General features: G+C 39.0%; 2 protein-coding genes across 3 annotated transcripts; one reads left to right on the top strand and one right to left on the bottom strand.

Annotated features, from left to right (window-relative positions):
* Positions 1-3,222: 3,222 nt before the first annotated feature.
* On the bottom strand, positions 3,223-6,491 carry LOC140940992 (glucokinase regulatory protein-like). Its single transcript, XM_073389946.1, has 2 exons — positions 5,741-6,491; positions 3,223-4,741 (listed from the first exon to the last, which is right to left on the bottom strand). Exons 1-2 carry the CDS (start codon positions 6,375-6,377, stop codon positions 3,615-3,617), a joined length of 1,764 nt encoding a protein of 587 aa, XP_073246047.1. The 5' UTR covers positions 6,378-6,491; the 3' UTR covers positions 3,223-3,614.
* A 302-nt stretch (positions 6,492-6,793) lies between these two features.
* On the top strand, positions 6,794-17,734 carry LOC140942256 (ATP synthase subunit d, mitochondrial-like). 2 transcript variants are annotated; one of them, XM_073391217.1, is made up of 6 exons: positions 6,795-6,996; positions 8,599-8,695; positions 12,381-12,452; positions 13,500-13,562; positions 14,596-14,637; positions 17,527-17,734. In XM_073391217.1, exons 1-6 carry the CDS (start codon positions 6,875-6,877, stop codon positions 17,605-17,607), a joined length of 477 nt encoding a protein of 158 aa, XP_073247318.1. In that variant the 5' UTR covers positions 6,795-6,874; the 3' UTR covers positions 17,608-17,734. The 2 variants fall into 2 exon arrangements, with proteins under 2 accessions (XP_073247319.1, XP_073247318.1); XM_073391218.1 differs by lacking the exon at positions 14,596-14,637 and having other exon boundaries at positions 6,794-6,996.
* Positions 17,735-17,746: the final 12 nt, after the last annotated feature.

The following is a 17,746-nucleotide window of genomic DNA, read 5'->3' as shown; positions in this document are numbered from 1 at the left end:
TCACAATCCCACGATTAAGAGAAAGTACTCCTTTTAGAACTTTGTAGACGACTTCTCAGATAAAATAGAAGTGAACGAATGAATAAAAACAAACATGGCAGCTGCGAGCTACCACCCGCGAATCTTAATTCCTAAATATTAGGGCAGACAGATAACATGAAACCGCTAACTGCAAACCGCGGATTGCCGTTTGCGGTAAGATGGCGTGTGGATCTCGAGGGCGTTAATCTTTAATTCGCCTTGACGCGCATTTCGAGAAACGTGAAAAACGAAATGATTAGTTAGCTTTGTAGGCTGGCTTTACGTTGGGTGCGATTTTTGCGATCATTGTTTTTCGTTCATTTGTTGTTTGTATTGGGGTGTGCAATGAACATCGCGCCAATCATGTTCTTGTTGTAAAAACGCTCTAAAACGATTCCAAGAAAATTGCAAAATTTTTATGACAATCACGCCTTTACGCAGAAAACTTAGAAGGCTGTACGCTTGTTTGTTTTTTACCCGTTAACAATATCTCTTAAGATAAAAAATCCACGCTCAAAAGAAATTGTTGAAACGTTGTAACCGTTTCTTAACATTACATCATAACGTGTTAAGGACATACACGTCTCTGCGCTTCCGACAGAAGCTCGATCTATGCTTTTCAAACCTACAATCTTGGACAAAAGTCGTTGGGACAGTGACAGTATAACTGCAATTCTATGTGTATCACAAGTAATGTCGTAAAAAGCAATGCTGTCATTTTACAAATCCATATTCCCTCCCCTTCTCCACCCAATACAATGTTGAAAGATCAAAGGAATTGTGCTTTGACGGTTTCAACACCGTCCGTGGGTTGGGGGGGGGGGGGGGGGAGGGGGTAGGGACGTTCGAACCGTAAAACTGTCCCAACACTTTTGTCCATGATTGTAGCTTGCGTAGCAGTCGTTGAAAGGGGTAAGGGAAATAGCGAGGGATTAAGAAGAACCCTTAAACCATTTTTTCCTAATTTTCTTGGGCAATTTTTAGTGAAAGTAAGTTAGTTTTTATTTAGCATGGAACTGCAGAGGAAGAAAGCCTTGTATTGCCAATTCAACCCGGTAAACTAAAGATTCGCCTTAATGTTTCTTTTACATTTTGCCTTACTTCCCTGATCTTCCAACAGTACAGCAACGGGTTTAATGATGAGTTGAAATACACTATATAAGAGCAATCGTAAATTGCCTAGCAAGGTAAGTACTAGATAACGACTTCTCCCTTTCAGCCGTTAAAGCTAGTGTTATACCATAAAGAAGATAACAAACAACCAATGTTTCCTGTACCCACAATGCACTGTTCACCGCCTTTCTGTATCGAGCTATGTTGAGTGGAATTACTTGGCTCTGTTGTGCTTGAACAACATGGTTTTGAACCTGAATTTGATTATGACGCAAAAAGAAGAAAATTTCAGTGTAGACGAACATTGTGATCACTAAACAAAAAACTGTTGCTTCCAAAACAAAGTAAGTGCACCGAAAATGGACAAAATCCATAAACAAATTGTTATTAAACAATATTAAACATGTTACAACTTGTCTGTATCTGAGACCCAGCAACAAGGCGAGAAGTCTGTCAACGCTTATTACAGTCAGTTTAAAAAAAGACAAGGCACAAAGTAACAAACTCCCCACAAATCTGCGTTGTAACAAATATCCCATATTTCGTTCACAACAGAAATCCAGTACATGACAGCCAATGCAAAGGCTCCGCAAGAAGACCAACACAGAGTTCAGTTATCCCATCGCTAGGTTACGATACAGGAGTTTGGACGGCTCTCCTTGTGAAGGGCAACTAGGATCAAAGTGTTCCCCAAAAATGAGGTAATCGAAGGCACAATATTTACCACTGAAAGAACGACAATTTCCCTTCGTGCTGCTGTTCCAGTAAATTCTGCAGAGCACTGCAGGTGTAAGCGCCCTTTTTTATTTGCTATCAGATGCTATCGGCGAAATAGCTTGACGCAAAACGTTATTGATAAGAAGCTATAAGTAATTTGGCAAAAAACGTCAATTATAATAGCTTTTTATTGAACTTTCGATCCTCAGCTATCGTTTTGCTGAGAGGAAACTAGTTGTGTTGAATATTTTATGGTTTGATTTTAATTTCAAGTGTTTTCCTCCGCGCTGATAGATAACGGCACTAAATTTTACTGTTTCCTTGCAAGAGAAGTATATTTTTTAACAATACAAACAATGTCAAACAGTGATAGAACTATGCAGAGAATGGGACTTCTCAGTTTTGGTCTTTGAAGGCCGACAGATAACGGGGTTAGTCCCTCGGGCGATACCAGATGAGGCCGGAACGAGAAAAGTTCAGGACTATTTGTTTGTTTGGTTTTTTTAAAGTGAAGCTGAAAAATGATGAACCTGGTGAAATTCAATAGCTGACAAACTCACACCTTTTATCTTTGTGGCGCCTAGCCAGCTTGACGCACAATGTCATCAACGTTGTTGATAAAACTCGTGAGCTTCAGCTGTCGTTCTGCTGAGAATTAAGTATCTTATGATCAAATATTTTATATATATATTAGAATCCTAGAGTTATTAGAAAGGAAGACGTTAATTGAAACAAAAATATCGCATATTAAAATGCTTAAAATGGCACTATTCGACTATCTGTTGAAAAATGTTGCAGTTCTGACAGAGGACGTGGCATTTGCCCTCTTTTTTTGTCCCCATCCCAGGGGATTTGACAGCTCAAGAGTCCCCACCCCCGGGAATTTACCATCCAAGGCAAGGGAAGGGGGGGAGGGCTGGGCGCAGCTGGAATTGACTTATGTATAACTGTAACTACTACCGCTTAACAGTATTGTTGGTGCTACTACATCTTGACCTGTGGGCTGCTAAAAGAGGCAAGTTAAAACACCATCATAAAATTTACCTCATCTCAACTAAAAGAACTACAACCCCCCATAAAATTAAATAAATAAATGGTAATAAAAATAAAAAGGTTCATTGTTCATAAAGCTTTTATTAGAGGTTTTTATCACGAGCATCTACATACACAAAGTAATTTTTGGTTTTTGCAAAGTGTTATTATAAGCATAGTTAGTAGAGGGGAGTACTAACTAAGTTATAAGCGCTTCGCTTTGATCACAAGATTTCAGCTTATCCGTGATGTCACATTTCACTTTACCCACGACATTTAAATACTTCCTCAACATTTTAGTTTACCGATGACATTTCGATTTCCCTGCGACATTTTACCTTACCCTTGATTCAGTCTCGATTTCACTTTTCTATTGACATTTAAGTTTACCCCTGTTACCTCATTCGCGACATGTTGTTTTGGTTTATAAAAACGAACAAAAGGGAATTTTCAAGGCTAATTTAACTTCTTTTTCAGGAAAAACACAGTGAAGATTTTTTGGTGCTTTATTATTTTGCCTTTCATGTTAGTGTTATTTTCTCACATTTTTGTAACATTTAGTCCATGACTTTTAAAAATTTGAAATTGATGATGAGAATGATGACAGCATTTTTGTTTTTTTGCAATAATCTACTTTCAAAATACAGTACTGTTGATCTAAACAATTTAAAGGTACATTTTCAGGACACAGGGATGCTCTCACACAATCAACTTGAACATCGAAGTGAACATTAGTTGAAGCAACAATTTTTGAGAATATGGGAAATTGTTTTTGTCCTTAAGAGCTCTACAGCAGACTCAATATTGAACTTGCCTGTAGCTACTAATACTGCTACCGGTACAACTTGATCCATGGCAGTTGCTATAGAAACATGCTGAGATACTTGCTGATTAAGTACACTGTCAACAACATCAGACCTGTATATTGACTGTAAAACAGCAAGATGAGATCTTTCTTGACTAACCCTGGCAAACTTTGAAACTATGGATACTGCTCGATGGAACAACTTGTTGTTGCTGACTTTGAGATCAATCATGAAACTTCCCAGAACTTTGCCTTTTACTATATGTGCTCCAGTTGAGACAGCATTGAGAATCCACTTGATGGACATCTCCATAAGACACTGGTTCAAAATACTGTCAAACACTGGTAAATGACCATCAAACAGTTGTTCGTGTCTTGATGGTTGTTTAAGTTCAATTAGACATTTGTTCCTGAAAACATTACTTAACTCTTTTTCCTTCTCACAAACAATGCCAATCACATGTGCTCCTTTCTTCTCTGTCAGATTTACCAACTTCCTCACTTGCTGAATGACGTTACCTTCAGAACAAATAAATGTTACCGTGTCATGCAATGTCAAGTTGGGCAAAAAACTTTCTTGAAAATCTCTCAGAGAAATCTGAAGCTTTGTTAATCCATTTAGTAGATACTCTCCTTCCTCGTTCTTAAGAGTATGATAACCTCCTTCCAGAAATCCTCTGATGTCATCAAAATGGGCACTGAATGTAGGAACACATTCAGAGGCATCTAAGAGGCCCATGAACCCAGATGATCCCCATCCAGTGTAGTACACTTGGCCCTTACATTGTAGGCTCTTTGCAGCCAGCTCTACAGCTTTCGATATACTAGAATGATTAAGGTATGTGGCTCGATACATGTGCTCATACATCAAAAGAAACTGATGAAGTGTACCAATACAGCCTGGCATTAATGATGACTTCCCCACTGTAATATGTGCTTTAAGCAGTATGCTCTCCAGGAGAATTTTTGTAGCACTTCCACCTTTCATACGAGATGAACCAGTGATGGCTTCAGGTCCAACAACTGGGTTGAGGATGATTCCACTCTCATAATCTGTATCAGGAAATTTTCAAATTAAATGATGAGTGTTGTCTTTATAAATAGATAAAGAAGAAAATATTCTTTAAAGATGGAATATATATTTTTTCTTTTTTGGGGGTCAGGTCCACAAACTCTACATGCATGCACTGAAGTGCTTATAAGCTTTCCTCCGCTTTTAGCAGATCAAGACATGGCCAATATTCCTGTCGCCATTTGAAGATCAAATCGGTTGTCTACAACAGGTGAGATTGCATTTGGTGTTAGCTGAGCTTTCATTAGAAAAAGGGTCCATCGCTGCAGTGGCAGAAAATAGACAATATACAGTATTCATTGGAATTGTGTTTCTGCACTATCATAATCCAGAGACTTGGGGGTAGGAGGGGGGTGCCTTGCCTGATTAGTCTGGAAGAGTACCTGTAGACTTACTCCCAGCTTAGCTTGGTGTGATTTTCATGTTTTGTCATAACTTTTTGCCTTCAAATGGGTATCTAAATCTCCAAAGCTATTCCACTCTTGTCTTTTGCCTCTAAAATTTGGGATCTCTTCAACTGATTTTCCCAGCAAGCGGGGTGGGGGAGTTGGGATGAAGAGGATCAAAACTTTTAAAACCTCTTAGGCATCCAGATATATTAAGTTAATATTCAATGATTGGGTGGTGACAGTAGGGGCCTTGTTCCTTCTATTGATATGTCTAACCTGCACCCAACCGTCATGAACACGTAAGAATTGCACCAATCGTGAGTCGTGTAAGAAACCCGTGAGAAACTCGCCTATCAGAAACGTTCACATACATCCTTGTGACTCTGCTGGATACCAGAACAAGCTTTTGTGCACTACAGGTGTAATTGGTAGACAGACTATTCTAATGGTCTAGAGGATGCATGGGTCAGCTGCAACAACGTAGGCTATCTCTTGTCAGTTTCAAATTATTAGTCTTTTAGTGAGAATGCAAGAGCCTGGATAGCCTGAAAAAGGCTGATAAAAATGGCATGGCTACCATGCTCTCCTTACCTTGCAAAGCACAAGCAACATCATAGAATGACTTGCTCCACCCTTCTATTACATTCCTTCTTGCTTGGCTCACAGGGTTGAATCCCAGAAGAACTGGGATAAAAACATCAGGGTGATTCATGCAGTAATCCAATTGACCAGCCACATAAGGTGCTGACAGACCACATGTTATGCCAATATACAGTACCCTGGTCTTGTTACTGGACACCTGTGCTAAATCTTCCTGGCCTTTCCTCCAATCATCTTCAGGTGCTTCCTGAGACATGAACAGAGCAATATCACCTCCAGCTATAATGTATTCATAACTCGCTAATAGTCCCTGTTCTTTGGCAAGCTTGGAGAATTTCTGAGCTAAGAAAAAAGCGATCCTCCCCGATGTACCACACCCGCTCAACACAACAGCACCGCTTTGCTGCAATACTTCTGCAGCCTTCTCCACTACTTTTTCCATCGCAAAAATGGTTTCCTCGTCATAAATACTCTGAAAGTGTTTCCAGCCCGAAAATATCTGCGAATCGCACTGGCGCAGAATTCGGACAATATCACCTGCAGAACCAACATCGATATCCCGTGTCAGTTCATTGGGTCGTTCCGTTATCGGCACGGTGTTTTCCTCTTCGTATCGTTTGGAATCCATTGAGCTCTATCTAGATGTTTGGGTTTTCCCGAAGGAAAAGATCCAAATAATGGCTTCAAATAATAATTCTGAGCCACTATATGAAGACAACCTTAAACCGCATCATTGCAACTGAGGCTTCCTCCGCTCTCAATGAAAGTACATGCTAGGATCATCCAGGCGTTCGTTGCAACATCCGACATTATACAGGGGAGGGAAATTCCAGGGGAGGGGTAGGAGTCGAACTATTTAGAAATTAGATTTCACTGTGTTTATGCACTTAGGCGTAAGTGAAAGCATAAGATGGCTTAATAAATGAATGGATTTCATTTGTTTAATACATAGATTTGTTTCATATTTCCTTTAAAAAAAAGGATATTTAAAAGTGCTTCTCATGTCTCAGCCCTCCCCGACCGGGTATGAAATCAACCCATAGTGCATTACGGTGCGGCTTCCTCTGCGGCCATCTTGAATCTTGTAGCCGGCTTGTAGAGTGAGTTGAGAGTTTTTATCGAAAGATGGCAGCTCGGAGGATTGGTCAGTTTGTTCCAGATTGGATTAAGATTGCGACTAAAGTTCCCAACGAAGCAAAACCGAATATGAATTCTCTTAGGATGCAGTATGAGACTATTAAGACAAGGTGAGGGAATACTTAATGCCGTCATGAATCGAAGTACATGCATTTCGTGCAGATACTGATACAATACATGCATTCTGATTCAGTGTAATGGGCATCTGTTTAGCAATTCTCATGCGTATATTTGTTTTTACGTTATATTCTTCTAAATCCTGTGTTCAGTTTCTTTATTTTTGCGTTAATGCTATTGCATAATTGCTGATCTGAGATGTTTTAAATATTACAAACTGTTTTTCACTGATATTGTTATTGACCTCGGTTGTTCAAACGTTGGATAGCGCTCTCCATCGGATAAGTCACTGTCCAGTGGATAATTACTAGGGAAATTAATTGCAATATCCATTGGATGGAGATAAATCAAGTGGATAGCATAATTCACCTTTCGAACAGCATACTGAGGTATGAGTTCCCTGAAAGGAACTACATGTAGCTCTCTTATTTTTAGGGAGACGGATAAAGTGGCCCATATGTGTCATGGTACGGTGGCAAATCTCACAGCAAAACAACAAGAAATCAAGGCAAAACTATGTCAATTCATGATAAAAACTAGAGATTAAAAAAAAAAAAAATCAGAAAAAAATACCACCGTGGAAGAAGGATGTTTTGTGGTTTGTTTGGGTGAAAAAGGGCAGGCAGATGAAGTGGCTAACACTTTTGCCATTATCTTTATAAAATTTGGTTGTTTTGTGGTGAGTTTGCATTGTGTTTCTGTATGGTAACATTGCAATGTGATATATTGTACTCATCACATTATTTTTGCTGTTTCATTATATTTTAGTGTGTTTATAGGACATTGTCTTAGTTAAATGGGCTAGGAAGTGCTTTTTAAGATAGTTTCATTATACTTACAAGTGATCACAGAAATGACTGAAAGTAAGCACATTGTACAGCTGTACATGTATATTAAGCTATAAAGCAGAGGAAACCTAGAGAAAATCCTAAAGGATGCACAGATGGGTAAACATGGCGAAGATTTAAACCGATTGCATATGGATTAACTCAAAAAGTGTCTTTTTTCAAGTTTGCCTTAATTTGTATGCATGTGTGGCTTGAAATTCTCAGGAGTCATCAACTTTGTTTTTATTATGTGGTGATGATTAATTTTGTCAGTAAATGATGTTTCTTTCATCAATTTGTAGGCTAAATCTCCCAGTTAAAGTTTCTTTAACTGAAGTTTCTGGTTAAATAATAAAAAAATTGCATGTCTTAGATGCATAGAAGGTTGCCAAGAAGGAAAATTGGTGAAGATCAAATTTGCAGATTTTTTGCATGCCAAACTCTATTTTTCATCAGAGTGTGAAGAGGACCTAAAGTACTTGAAGAAATTCATCAGGCTTTTGAAGTTAATATCGATTTAAAGTCCTCAAAACATAGCCAGTCTTAACGTCTTAATGATGCTGACAGTTTTGATGACTGTCAGCCATCTTTCTCAAAACTTGGAAAACATTAAAAGTGTCAGAAGCCTTAAATAGGCCTCAGAAGGGCCTAAAGTAGCAAAAATAGATAATTTTCTTAGACCATAGTTGTCAGCCAAATTGCAACATGCAAGAAATAACTCATTTATTGTAAGAAGCTGTCAGTTTTGTTTGTTGTTGTACTTTGTAGCCTGGATGCAGTTGCAGCCAAACCAGAGCCAATTAACTGGGATTATTATGCAAAGAACATTGCCAAACCAGGGATGGTAGAAGCTTTTAGGAAAGCTGTAAGTTGTCTTTATTTGTTTTTGTTTATTGTGAATCTATAAGCAGCAATACAACTGGGTACTTCTGGATTACCATAATTGGTGTTGAGTTAATTATGCATGTATGCAGTACTATTTTTATTCATTTGTATATAAATTCAAGTTGTGTCTAGGAAGAATAAAATTTTATTGAAACAATGGAGTGCTTTTCAACTTAGAGGCAAAACTTTTGCTGAGCAACCCTTTTTCAATGCCACAAACTTAGCTTGATGAGGTTTACATGTAAGTCTTAATTTGGTTCGCATACACCTAACAGTGGCTGAATGTTGTGATCAGTATTCTGTTAACGATTTTCATGGTTTGTCCAATCTTGAAAAGATCTTGAATTTTACCAGTTGTCTTGAAAAGTCCTTGAATTCAGTTTAAGTTCTTGAAAAGTACTTGATTTCTTTATCAGGTCTTGAAAAGTCCTTGAAATTCACAACATTGTCTATGCCAGACAACTTTTTTGTGTAAAATTATATTATTTTGCTAAGGCAAATTTGGCTCATCCTCAGTGTAAGAACCTGTAAAACTCACGGGTAATGTAAAACATTTTTGTGAATGAACAATATTTTATTAATTCTGTTTCTTTATTTCAAATGCTATTTCTCTGCTTTCAAGTCATACAGTGTACCTAGTCATTTTGCAAAGTCTTGTGGCGGAAACTAGCATAAAATAACGTGATCAATGATGGCCGAAGAAGGAAAAATCGTATAAATGACTCCATGACGTGTTTTAGCTAATAGGGTGATCAACGGTGATTAAAGAATGTATGTAGCCTGCATACAGCTGTAACTAGTGCTTTATGAACCACACGAAGTGAACATGGCATTTTGTGAGAGACGAGTGCGAATCGCAAGGTGAGGGGTGGAGAAAAAATAAAGCGCCTGTCACCAGTCCATTGTCCTGGCTCTTCCGCCCATCCATGCCCACAGATATTGACTGACAGCGGTGGTGGCAAAAGGTCCAATCAAAACACGGTCCATTATATCATTTGCACGAAAGTTGTCACCTCTCTGGCTACCAGAAACACCTACAGTTATTGTAGCATAAACTACAGAAAATATTAACTGTATTAGTGCATTAAACACCTCTAAAATTAATGTAAGACTCAGTGCAGCAAAAATTAAGATTTGCACAGTCAAAGTTTAGAATACCCAAACACAGCGGTGAGAAAGAAAGAGGGAAAACCTGTTGTTCAAACAAACTCGAAGGTCGTGTTTTATGAGTTGTGTTTGGCCTGTCAACACTTTATTTCGAAAAGTTGGTAAATCAGGCTTTTTCCAAAGTAAACCCAATTGAAAGCAATCTAAGAACATCCTTCCTCTTTAACAATAAATATAAACATTTCTTTTGTTTTTCTTTTATATTTGGAACATTTCGGAAATAAACAAAGAGCTTCTCTAACAGTATTGTCAAAAGAACATGACTGCATGACAGCAATTTGTACTTCCAGACAAACATGCCAGAATTTTGCCAGAACTACACATCATCAATTAACATGACATTCATGTAGTGAATGTGGGAAGAGCCAAAACAATGGACTGGTAACAGGTGCTTTATTTTTTCTCCTCTCCTCGCATCACAATTTGCACTTGTCTCACAATTCACACAAAGTGCCATGTTTGCCTTGCTTGGCTTATAAAGCGCCTGTTATGCAGGCTACTTCATATGCTGCATCTTTAAAAATATACCTTACTTTTACTAAAATAATAATAATAATGATACTGTGAAACACTAGTTTTTGAATGTCTTTTTAAGTACAGGCATTTCTCAAATATCGCTACATTAACCCATTCACCCCTGTGTTGTCCTTAAACACCTGTGTTGATCCATGTCCCTTGTACTCAAGATAGCCTGCGTTGCAGCGGGCCCACGCACTTGTCTAAACCATTTGTGTAGTCCTTCTGTGAATTAGTGCACAAAAGCTCGTTCTAATATCCTGCAGAGTTGCAAGGACATATGTGAGCGTTTCTGGTAGGCGGGTTTCTTACGGGTTTCTTGCGAGCCTCACAATTGGCCTAATTTTTATGTGTGCATGACAGTTGGGCGCAGTGACATGTCAAAATTCACAGAAGGGAGTTGGCAAGGATCGTTTACAGTAATCAATGAAAGATTAGTTCCAACTTTAAAGCCATCTTCTGAGCAAAAAAGTGCTTTGAGATAATTCCTTCAAGGCCAGAATTTGCTTGTAAATTTGCTGGCTGGTTTTCCAGTGTCTTCCAATCGCTGCAGATGCACTACCGCATATTCTGCAATCTAGCCGACAGTTCTAGAGTCAAAACAAATCAGGAAATCATCATGATATTCACGATAAAAAAAACTACACACATGTAGCTGTTCAGGTCCAGGCATTTCATTGAAAACCAAAGAAACTAAGGTTACCGTATTTAGCTGCAATAAAAAAGCTTAAGGCTTAAACAGAGGTAAAAATCATTTATAATGCATCTGTGATCAAATCCTCTCAGAAAACATTTCCCAAAAAATAAACCACAGGAACTAATTACTCAATATGCATGGAACAGACCAGCTTCACAACCTCTAAATGTAGCTAAAGGTGAGACTCAAAGTGGCAAGAAAAATTTGCTCAGTCAAATTGTAGAATACTCCATGCACTGTATAAATTACGCAAAAAGAGGGCAAGAAAAACATCTGCTGTTCAAGCTACTCTAAAGTCACGTTTCACACTATCACAAGCTCTTTCTCTCTTGTCACGAGCTATGAGTCATGTTTGGCCTGTCAACGCGTAATTCAAATTGGACTAATCACAAACTGCGTGAGAAACTAGCCAATCAATAATACCGACATATGTCCTTGCGACTCTACGGGATTCAAACACGATATTGTGCACTAATTCGCAGACGCGTTATATAGTAGGTTTAGAGCATCTGCGACCCAGGCTAACTTAAGAAGTCAACAATTTTAACAGTCACAGTGGAGCTCAAGCGGCTGAGCACTATGGGTAAGAAAATTTGGTTCTATATGCATCCGAGAAATTTTGGTAATAACGTGACCGTATGCATGCCCGTCCGCACCACAGGCATAGGTAAAGGTAGAAAGTGAAAAAAAAAAATGAAAATTGGTGGTGAGAAAATGAGAAATGCTACATGTAGCAGCCAGCAAGGTGAAAATGAGTTGCAGTGAAAAGAAAAAGCAAACAGTAACAAAACCAACAAAACTTTTGGTGAGCTACTATGACTTTTCCTATACAAGATGACAGTGTAACTACATGTAGGAAGTTTCATGTTGTACATGTAGATGTGCAAAACAACGTCAATGGAATGTACAAGAAAGTATGCTGCACGTTTTTTCTTTTCTAATTAGACCTACTGATTTTTTGCTGTTCTCGTTGCTGTCGCCGTTTAGCATTACACGATTGTATCTTTTTGTCTGACTGAATTATGAGTATATTAATGAGAGCTTTGCTTTTATCCCTGGCTAAATCTATTTAGACAACTTTGACATCTAACTTAGGAGGGTGAAGAGTTCTTTCAAACCATACCTAAATGCACCCAAAGTCAAGTAACTTTCAAATATTTTAAATAAGTAAATAGAACTCATCACAATACATGTAAGTATTACTGAGAGCTACTAAACATACAATGTAGTATCTATTGTTTGCCTCAGTATGTCTTATCAGTTGAATAATATGCTTTTGCTGCAGTATGAGGCGATAACTGTGCCTTACCCAAAGGACAAGGAAACACCAAACATTGACCAGAAAGAGAAGGAATTGGTAAGATAATGAAACAAAAAATCTACCTACTATATGTAATAATTTTGTAGAATAAATATATAAACTAATTAATTCACTAATTTATTACTGCTACATGGAAGTACATGTAATTATGACTGGATTAAATGAAACTGGAATTTAGTAGTTTCTGATCTCTATGAAACTAGCCCCAGTCATAGTACTAGTGATCAACCCAGTGGATTTGTATTTGGAAAACCTCAGCTGTAATAATTGCACTATCCATTGGATAGAGATTTTATCCAATGAATAATGCATGATTCTATTTGCTTTTGGAGCAACTGGGGCCAGTTCCTGTTGATTCTTTATGCAAACCTGGACCAGCTTGCAAAGAATGTAGTGTCTGATAGCCTGGGGCTAGTGGATTTTGCAATGGGCTAGTGAATCCTATTCTTTACTTGCCCGAAGGGCAAGTGAAGTTTTTTGGGAAATTCAGAAATTCAGATTTTTGAGCTACTTAAAGGACTCTTGGGCTAGTACATACTAGCAATAACTTGCCCGAATGGCAAGCCTTAAAACCGACTTTCTTTGCACCCTGCTGTACGTTAGTGCTCCAGATAGTCCATTATTGGGCTGCCCATGAGGGCAATGCCCAATTAAGAAATGGAACTCCCAGAAGGCTTTGCGTGTCCCATTCCTCCTTCAGTGGGGCCAATTTTTGCAGGAAGGGGACGGGTCATTTCAGGTCCTCCAGCTAACAGATTTGGAAGTCAATTTGGAATGATCAACACAAAATTATTGACCCAATGACCCCCTTCCCCCCCACCCCACCCCCCCCCCCCCCCCCATATGGAAGTCTTGTTTTCTTAAACCTTGCTGTAGTTATTACCAGTTCATGTCAGAGAAGAAACAAATTGGCAAATTATTGTGCTCTTTCATAGCTTGGTAGCACTGTACTCAATATACAACACACTGTGACATGAATTTTATGTACAGTAAGGATGGATTAGTCTAATAAGCTTTAAGGTCCTAAACAGTAGCCATGAATTGAAGTCACCAAACATAAAAGTTTTCTTTTTTCACGCACAGGAGGAGCATGCTGTTAAGACAGTCAAGCTTGCTAATGAAGAGATTGCTAGATATGAAGCTGAGGTATGAAAGTGAAGCAGAAAAAATAATAATGTCACAGCAAATAAAATCCGTAGCAGTATTAATTTTTATTGGTTAGGTTTTAGCTTGAGTTCATCGTAACCCTCACTGCCAGGTGTTTTCACATGGTGTCCCATTGGCCATTATTGATGTTCTGAAAACTGACAAAACTAAAACAGTGGCCATAATTTATGGTGTTGGAATTCTCTTTTCTTAAGTGAACACTTTACTTTTTTCCAGTAAACTAAACAAATCTGAAGATCACATGAATGAAGAAGTATCATGTGAAATTACAGTGAAAGGAAGTCTGGCCTGCACAATCTATTTACTGCCCAATAAATAACTGATAGCAACTGCTACCATTTGATTGATTACAATCAATACTTGGTGACCAGTCAATGCTTACAGTTTCAATTTGTGGTTTTAAATGCGAATTGGTTAACAATGCAAACAATATTAACTTAATTAGATCCAACTGTTAGACATAATAATTATTCAATAGTCTTTCTTCAATGCGTTATTAAAGGCAAGCATATACTGTAGCTAATAGTTAATCAAACGCAAGGACCGCAATGATTTATCAGGGCTGTACGTCTTAATTTTGGGAAGCACTCTCTTTAATGTTGAATTTTGCAAACGTCCCTATTCGAGGACCAGCCTCTTTTACGGGGGAAAAAAGGCGAATAATGAGGTGAAGCGGGGAAACAGGGCCAAAAAATTATCCTAGTGGGGGATGGGAGGTTGGGCAGTACAGGGGGAAAGGGCGGTGGCGCTGTCCCTTCCTCTCTTCGGTCCCCCTCTATTCACCTCTTTCTTCGCGCCCTCCTCGATACTGGTTATTCGCCCATTGTGCCCGCCGAGGAGCTGGTTCTAGTCAAAAACAACCCTTACTTGGGAATCTGGAAACTTCTAAAATGCCCTCAGTCGTAAACCCAAGACAAAGTTAACCACTTTCGAACAAAAGACATGTTACCCAAGAAAAAATAGAAATGGTTTGAGAGTAAGTTCCTGAAGCGATCTTGTTTTGAATTTGCAGCTACAGAAAATCAAGTCTATGAAACCATTTGAAGAAATGACGGTAAGCTCAAAACTGCAGCGAAACCTAGATCCTCCGACCATTTGTTTACCCAAACCAGGTTCATGTCAGTGTCTAGCCTAAAATTCTTAAAATTATAATAGCTGAATTTTTAACACGTTTATCACAAATTATTTTTTAGTCATGTAATATAGTTTGGGGTTACATGTAATGATAGGCCCTTTGCAGAACTTTGTCCTGTGCTTGTATGTCACTTAGCAACAGTTCGCTCGATGGCAAGCCATCCACGCGTTCATTCTGATCACAAAGCTCTGAATGCGATCGATTGAAGCATTCCTAGTAAATTTTCCTGTTGAAGATTTGCCGAAATGACTGGACTAGAAAACATAAGAGACGCTTGAATTAATCTACAGGAAAGCCTCGCCTGATTTTACCTGTATTAAAGTATGGCGAAAGATTTGAACTCGTGACTTTAGTGGAACAAATCCATTAGGGGCTCGTTTCGCAAAAGTCCCGGTTACTTTTCGGACCCGAAGGCAAATTTTAAAATCAAAACCCAAGGAAATACAGTAGCATGGGTCCTAGGTCACAAACCAGTCCAATTTGTTTCTTTAACTGATAGTTTTGTTGCATGACCTTCAAAACTATTAATACCCCGATCATGGATATAAATAAACATGCAAGCAGAGAACAGCTTTTCGGGCCTTTCGAGAAAAGGGTTTGAATGCAAAACTTCTGTATTTGGTGACCGGTCATCCGTTCCCGTTCGGTAACGTCTCAAGACGTTTCGCTCACGAAACAAAACGAGCCAGACGAGCGCTACACATGTATATACCTCGTTCTTTCATTAAAGTCGAATACATTGTGTATAACTTGTTCCTTAAGACCTGGCACGGCGAAGCCTATCTCCCTTTCGTAAACGGTCTATGCCATTTTTAACTCGTGGGTACGCGCGAGCTTACCACGAGTTATTGCAGGGACAGGGATATGCAAATGAGTCACTCGCTCACTCGTAGTAGACGCACTTCGTAATTAATCGGGTCCGAACCCGAGAGCGCGAAGATCTATCGTTTCCAAAGAAGCACGCGCTCGCCGAAGTTCGGTGGCATCAAATTCCTCGCTGAGAGCGTGCATCGTGCGCTACAGCACGGTTACAGGATAGAGGTCTTACCGAGTTTAAGACACGCAGGAATCTTTCAGATTAGTACGATTCAAGAGCCTTTGACTCGTCCAGGCGTTAAACTTGACGAGAAGATGAGCATTAATGTGCTCTTCAACTCCTTCAACTTCGACGCTGGCTTGATCTCCTTCCTTGTAGTATTGTAGTAGGTTATGTGTATAAATGAATGTATGGTAAATAAAGGCACTTCTTCTTCTTTTCCTAAAATTTTCTGTGGGAAAACCAGAGGTGATAACTAATTGATTATTTTCTAAACAACGTACCCACGAGTTGACGATAGTCTTTCTTTGATTAACGGTCGATGCCACGATTGGTAACCGAGCCTTTAGTCACGATTGATGTAATATATAGATTAGCCGGGCTAAAAGCGAAGCTCTCGATAATATTTATATTTTAAAATATAAAATCGTGTAATGCTAGGCGGCGAAGGCAACGCCGGAGAACGGTGAAAAACAACAATAGGTCTAATTAGCAAAAAAGGAACTTTGCACCTGCAGCACACTTTTTTCTGTACATTTCTTTGCCTTTGTTTTGCACGACTGCAACGTGAAACTTCCAGAAACTTCTTAGTTACACGTTTTATGGACTGAAATGTCGTACGTTTTCTCGTTCACTTTTTTTTCACTGCCGCTCACTTCACCTTGCATTGGTGGCCGCTAGCATTTCTCATTTTGTCACCACCGCTACAAAATTGTTACGTTGTTCTTCCACCAAAAATGTCTCCTTTGTTTTTTATCTCTCGCTGTGGATCGCTGACGCCCTTTATCTCGTTGAGCTTCGCTGGCCCGCCGCCTACTTTCTCTTTTTCTCTGTCTTTTCCTTGCTCTATATTCCAGAATTTGTGGACATGACAATGACAATTAATCTAAGCTTAATACTTTAGAAAACACGGATATAGAGACAATTTCCGCTTTCCGATTTCGTCTTTATTGACTCTTTAGTTGTCCTTGCTTTACAAGACGCAGGTGGCTATGCGGTTTCCCGTCAAAATAACCTCGAGTTACATTTGGGTTGCCATACCTGTTGAATGAGTTATTTTACATTGGTATGCCTGTGGTGCGGACGGACGGTCAGGCGGTCGGTCGGTGTACGGTCACGTGATTACCAAATTTTCTCGGATGGGTAGTTTACTACATTTTCTTACCCATGGTGCTCCGCTGCGCGCGCTTCGCGCGCGAGAGCTCCGCTATTATATTCCCAGGATTAAATTACAATAAGGCAAATAATACGTTTTTGAATAGTCCTAGAAAGAACGACGTTGAATCCCAAGTTGAATTTACATTAAAAGTTATGGAAAGGGCTAGAGTCACTTGTTATTGATGTAACAGTTGAGAAAGACAGTTTGCTTGAGTATGCACTTAAATTTTCCCAAATTTTGGGGGGTCGGTATTGTAGTGTAGTGATGAGAGAGAGAGATAGAATACGAAAGATCCGGGTTCGAACGCTGTGTTGGGATTTTCTTTCTTTTTAATAGAAACACTCTCAAACGCAGGTCAAAATTTTTCTGAGTGTCTTAGAAATGGCAGCAAGCTTTAACGAAAGGGACAACTGCCACGGCGAAACGACTTCATAGGTTGGCGAAGAGGACGTCGGCGAAACGATTGTAAATTCTGTTTTACAAGTACCAGCTATACAGTGTTAACCACTTAGCCACGCTGTTTGCTTGCCTTTTTACTTGAAGTTTGTTTGACAGTCTAACGTAATAGTGACAATTGGTTCCGTGATTTATATTTTTCATTTTTAATTTCAAGGTGGATGATTATCTTGCGCTGCACCCGGAAATCAGGAAGCAAGCAGAGGCGGAAATCGCAAGGAATGACTGGAGTCATTAGCGAGCGCAGGGTGTGAACTTGTTCTCAAACATCGTTTAAATCAGTTGATGACTAATTCATTGTACTCACTGTAACTATTGTATTTTTATTATGGATTGCAATAAATTCAGCTTTCTGGAATGTGTAAGGCTGGGCAATT

The sequence above is a fragment of the Porites lutea genome, chromosome 6, assembly GCF_958299795.1.
Source record: "Porites lutea chromosome 6, jaPorLute2.1, whole genome shotgun sequence".
In the NCBI taxonomy this organism is placed as follows: domain Eukaryota; kingdom Metazoa; phylum Cnidaria; class Anthozoa; order Scleractinia; family Poritidae; genus Porites; species Porites lutea.
The sequence above is the reverse complement of the archived record's forward strand: the minus strand, read 5'-3'. Positions and strand labels throughout refer to the sequence as shown.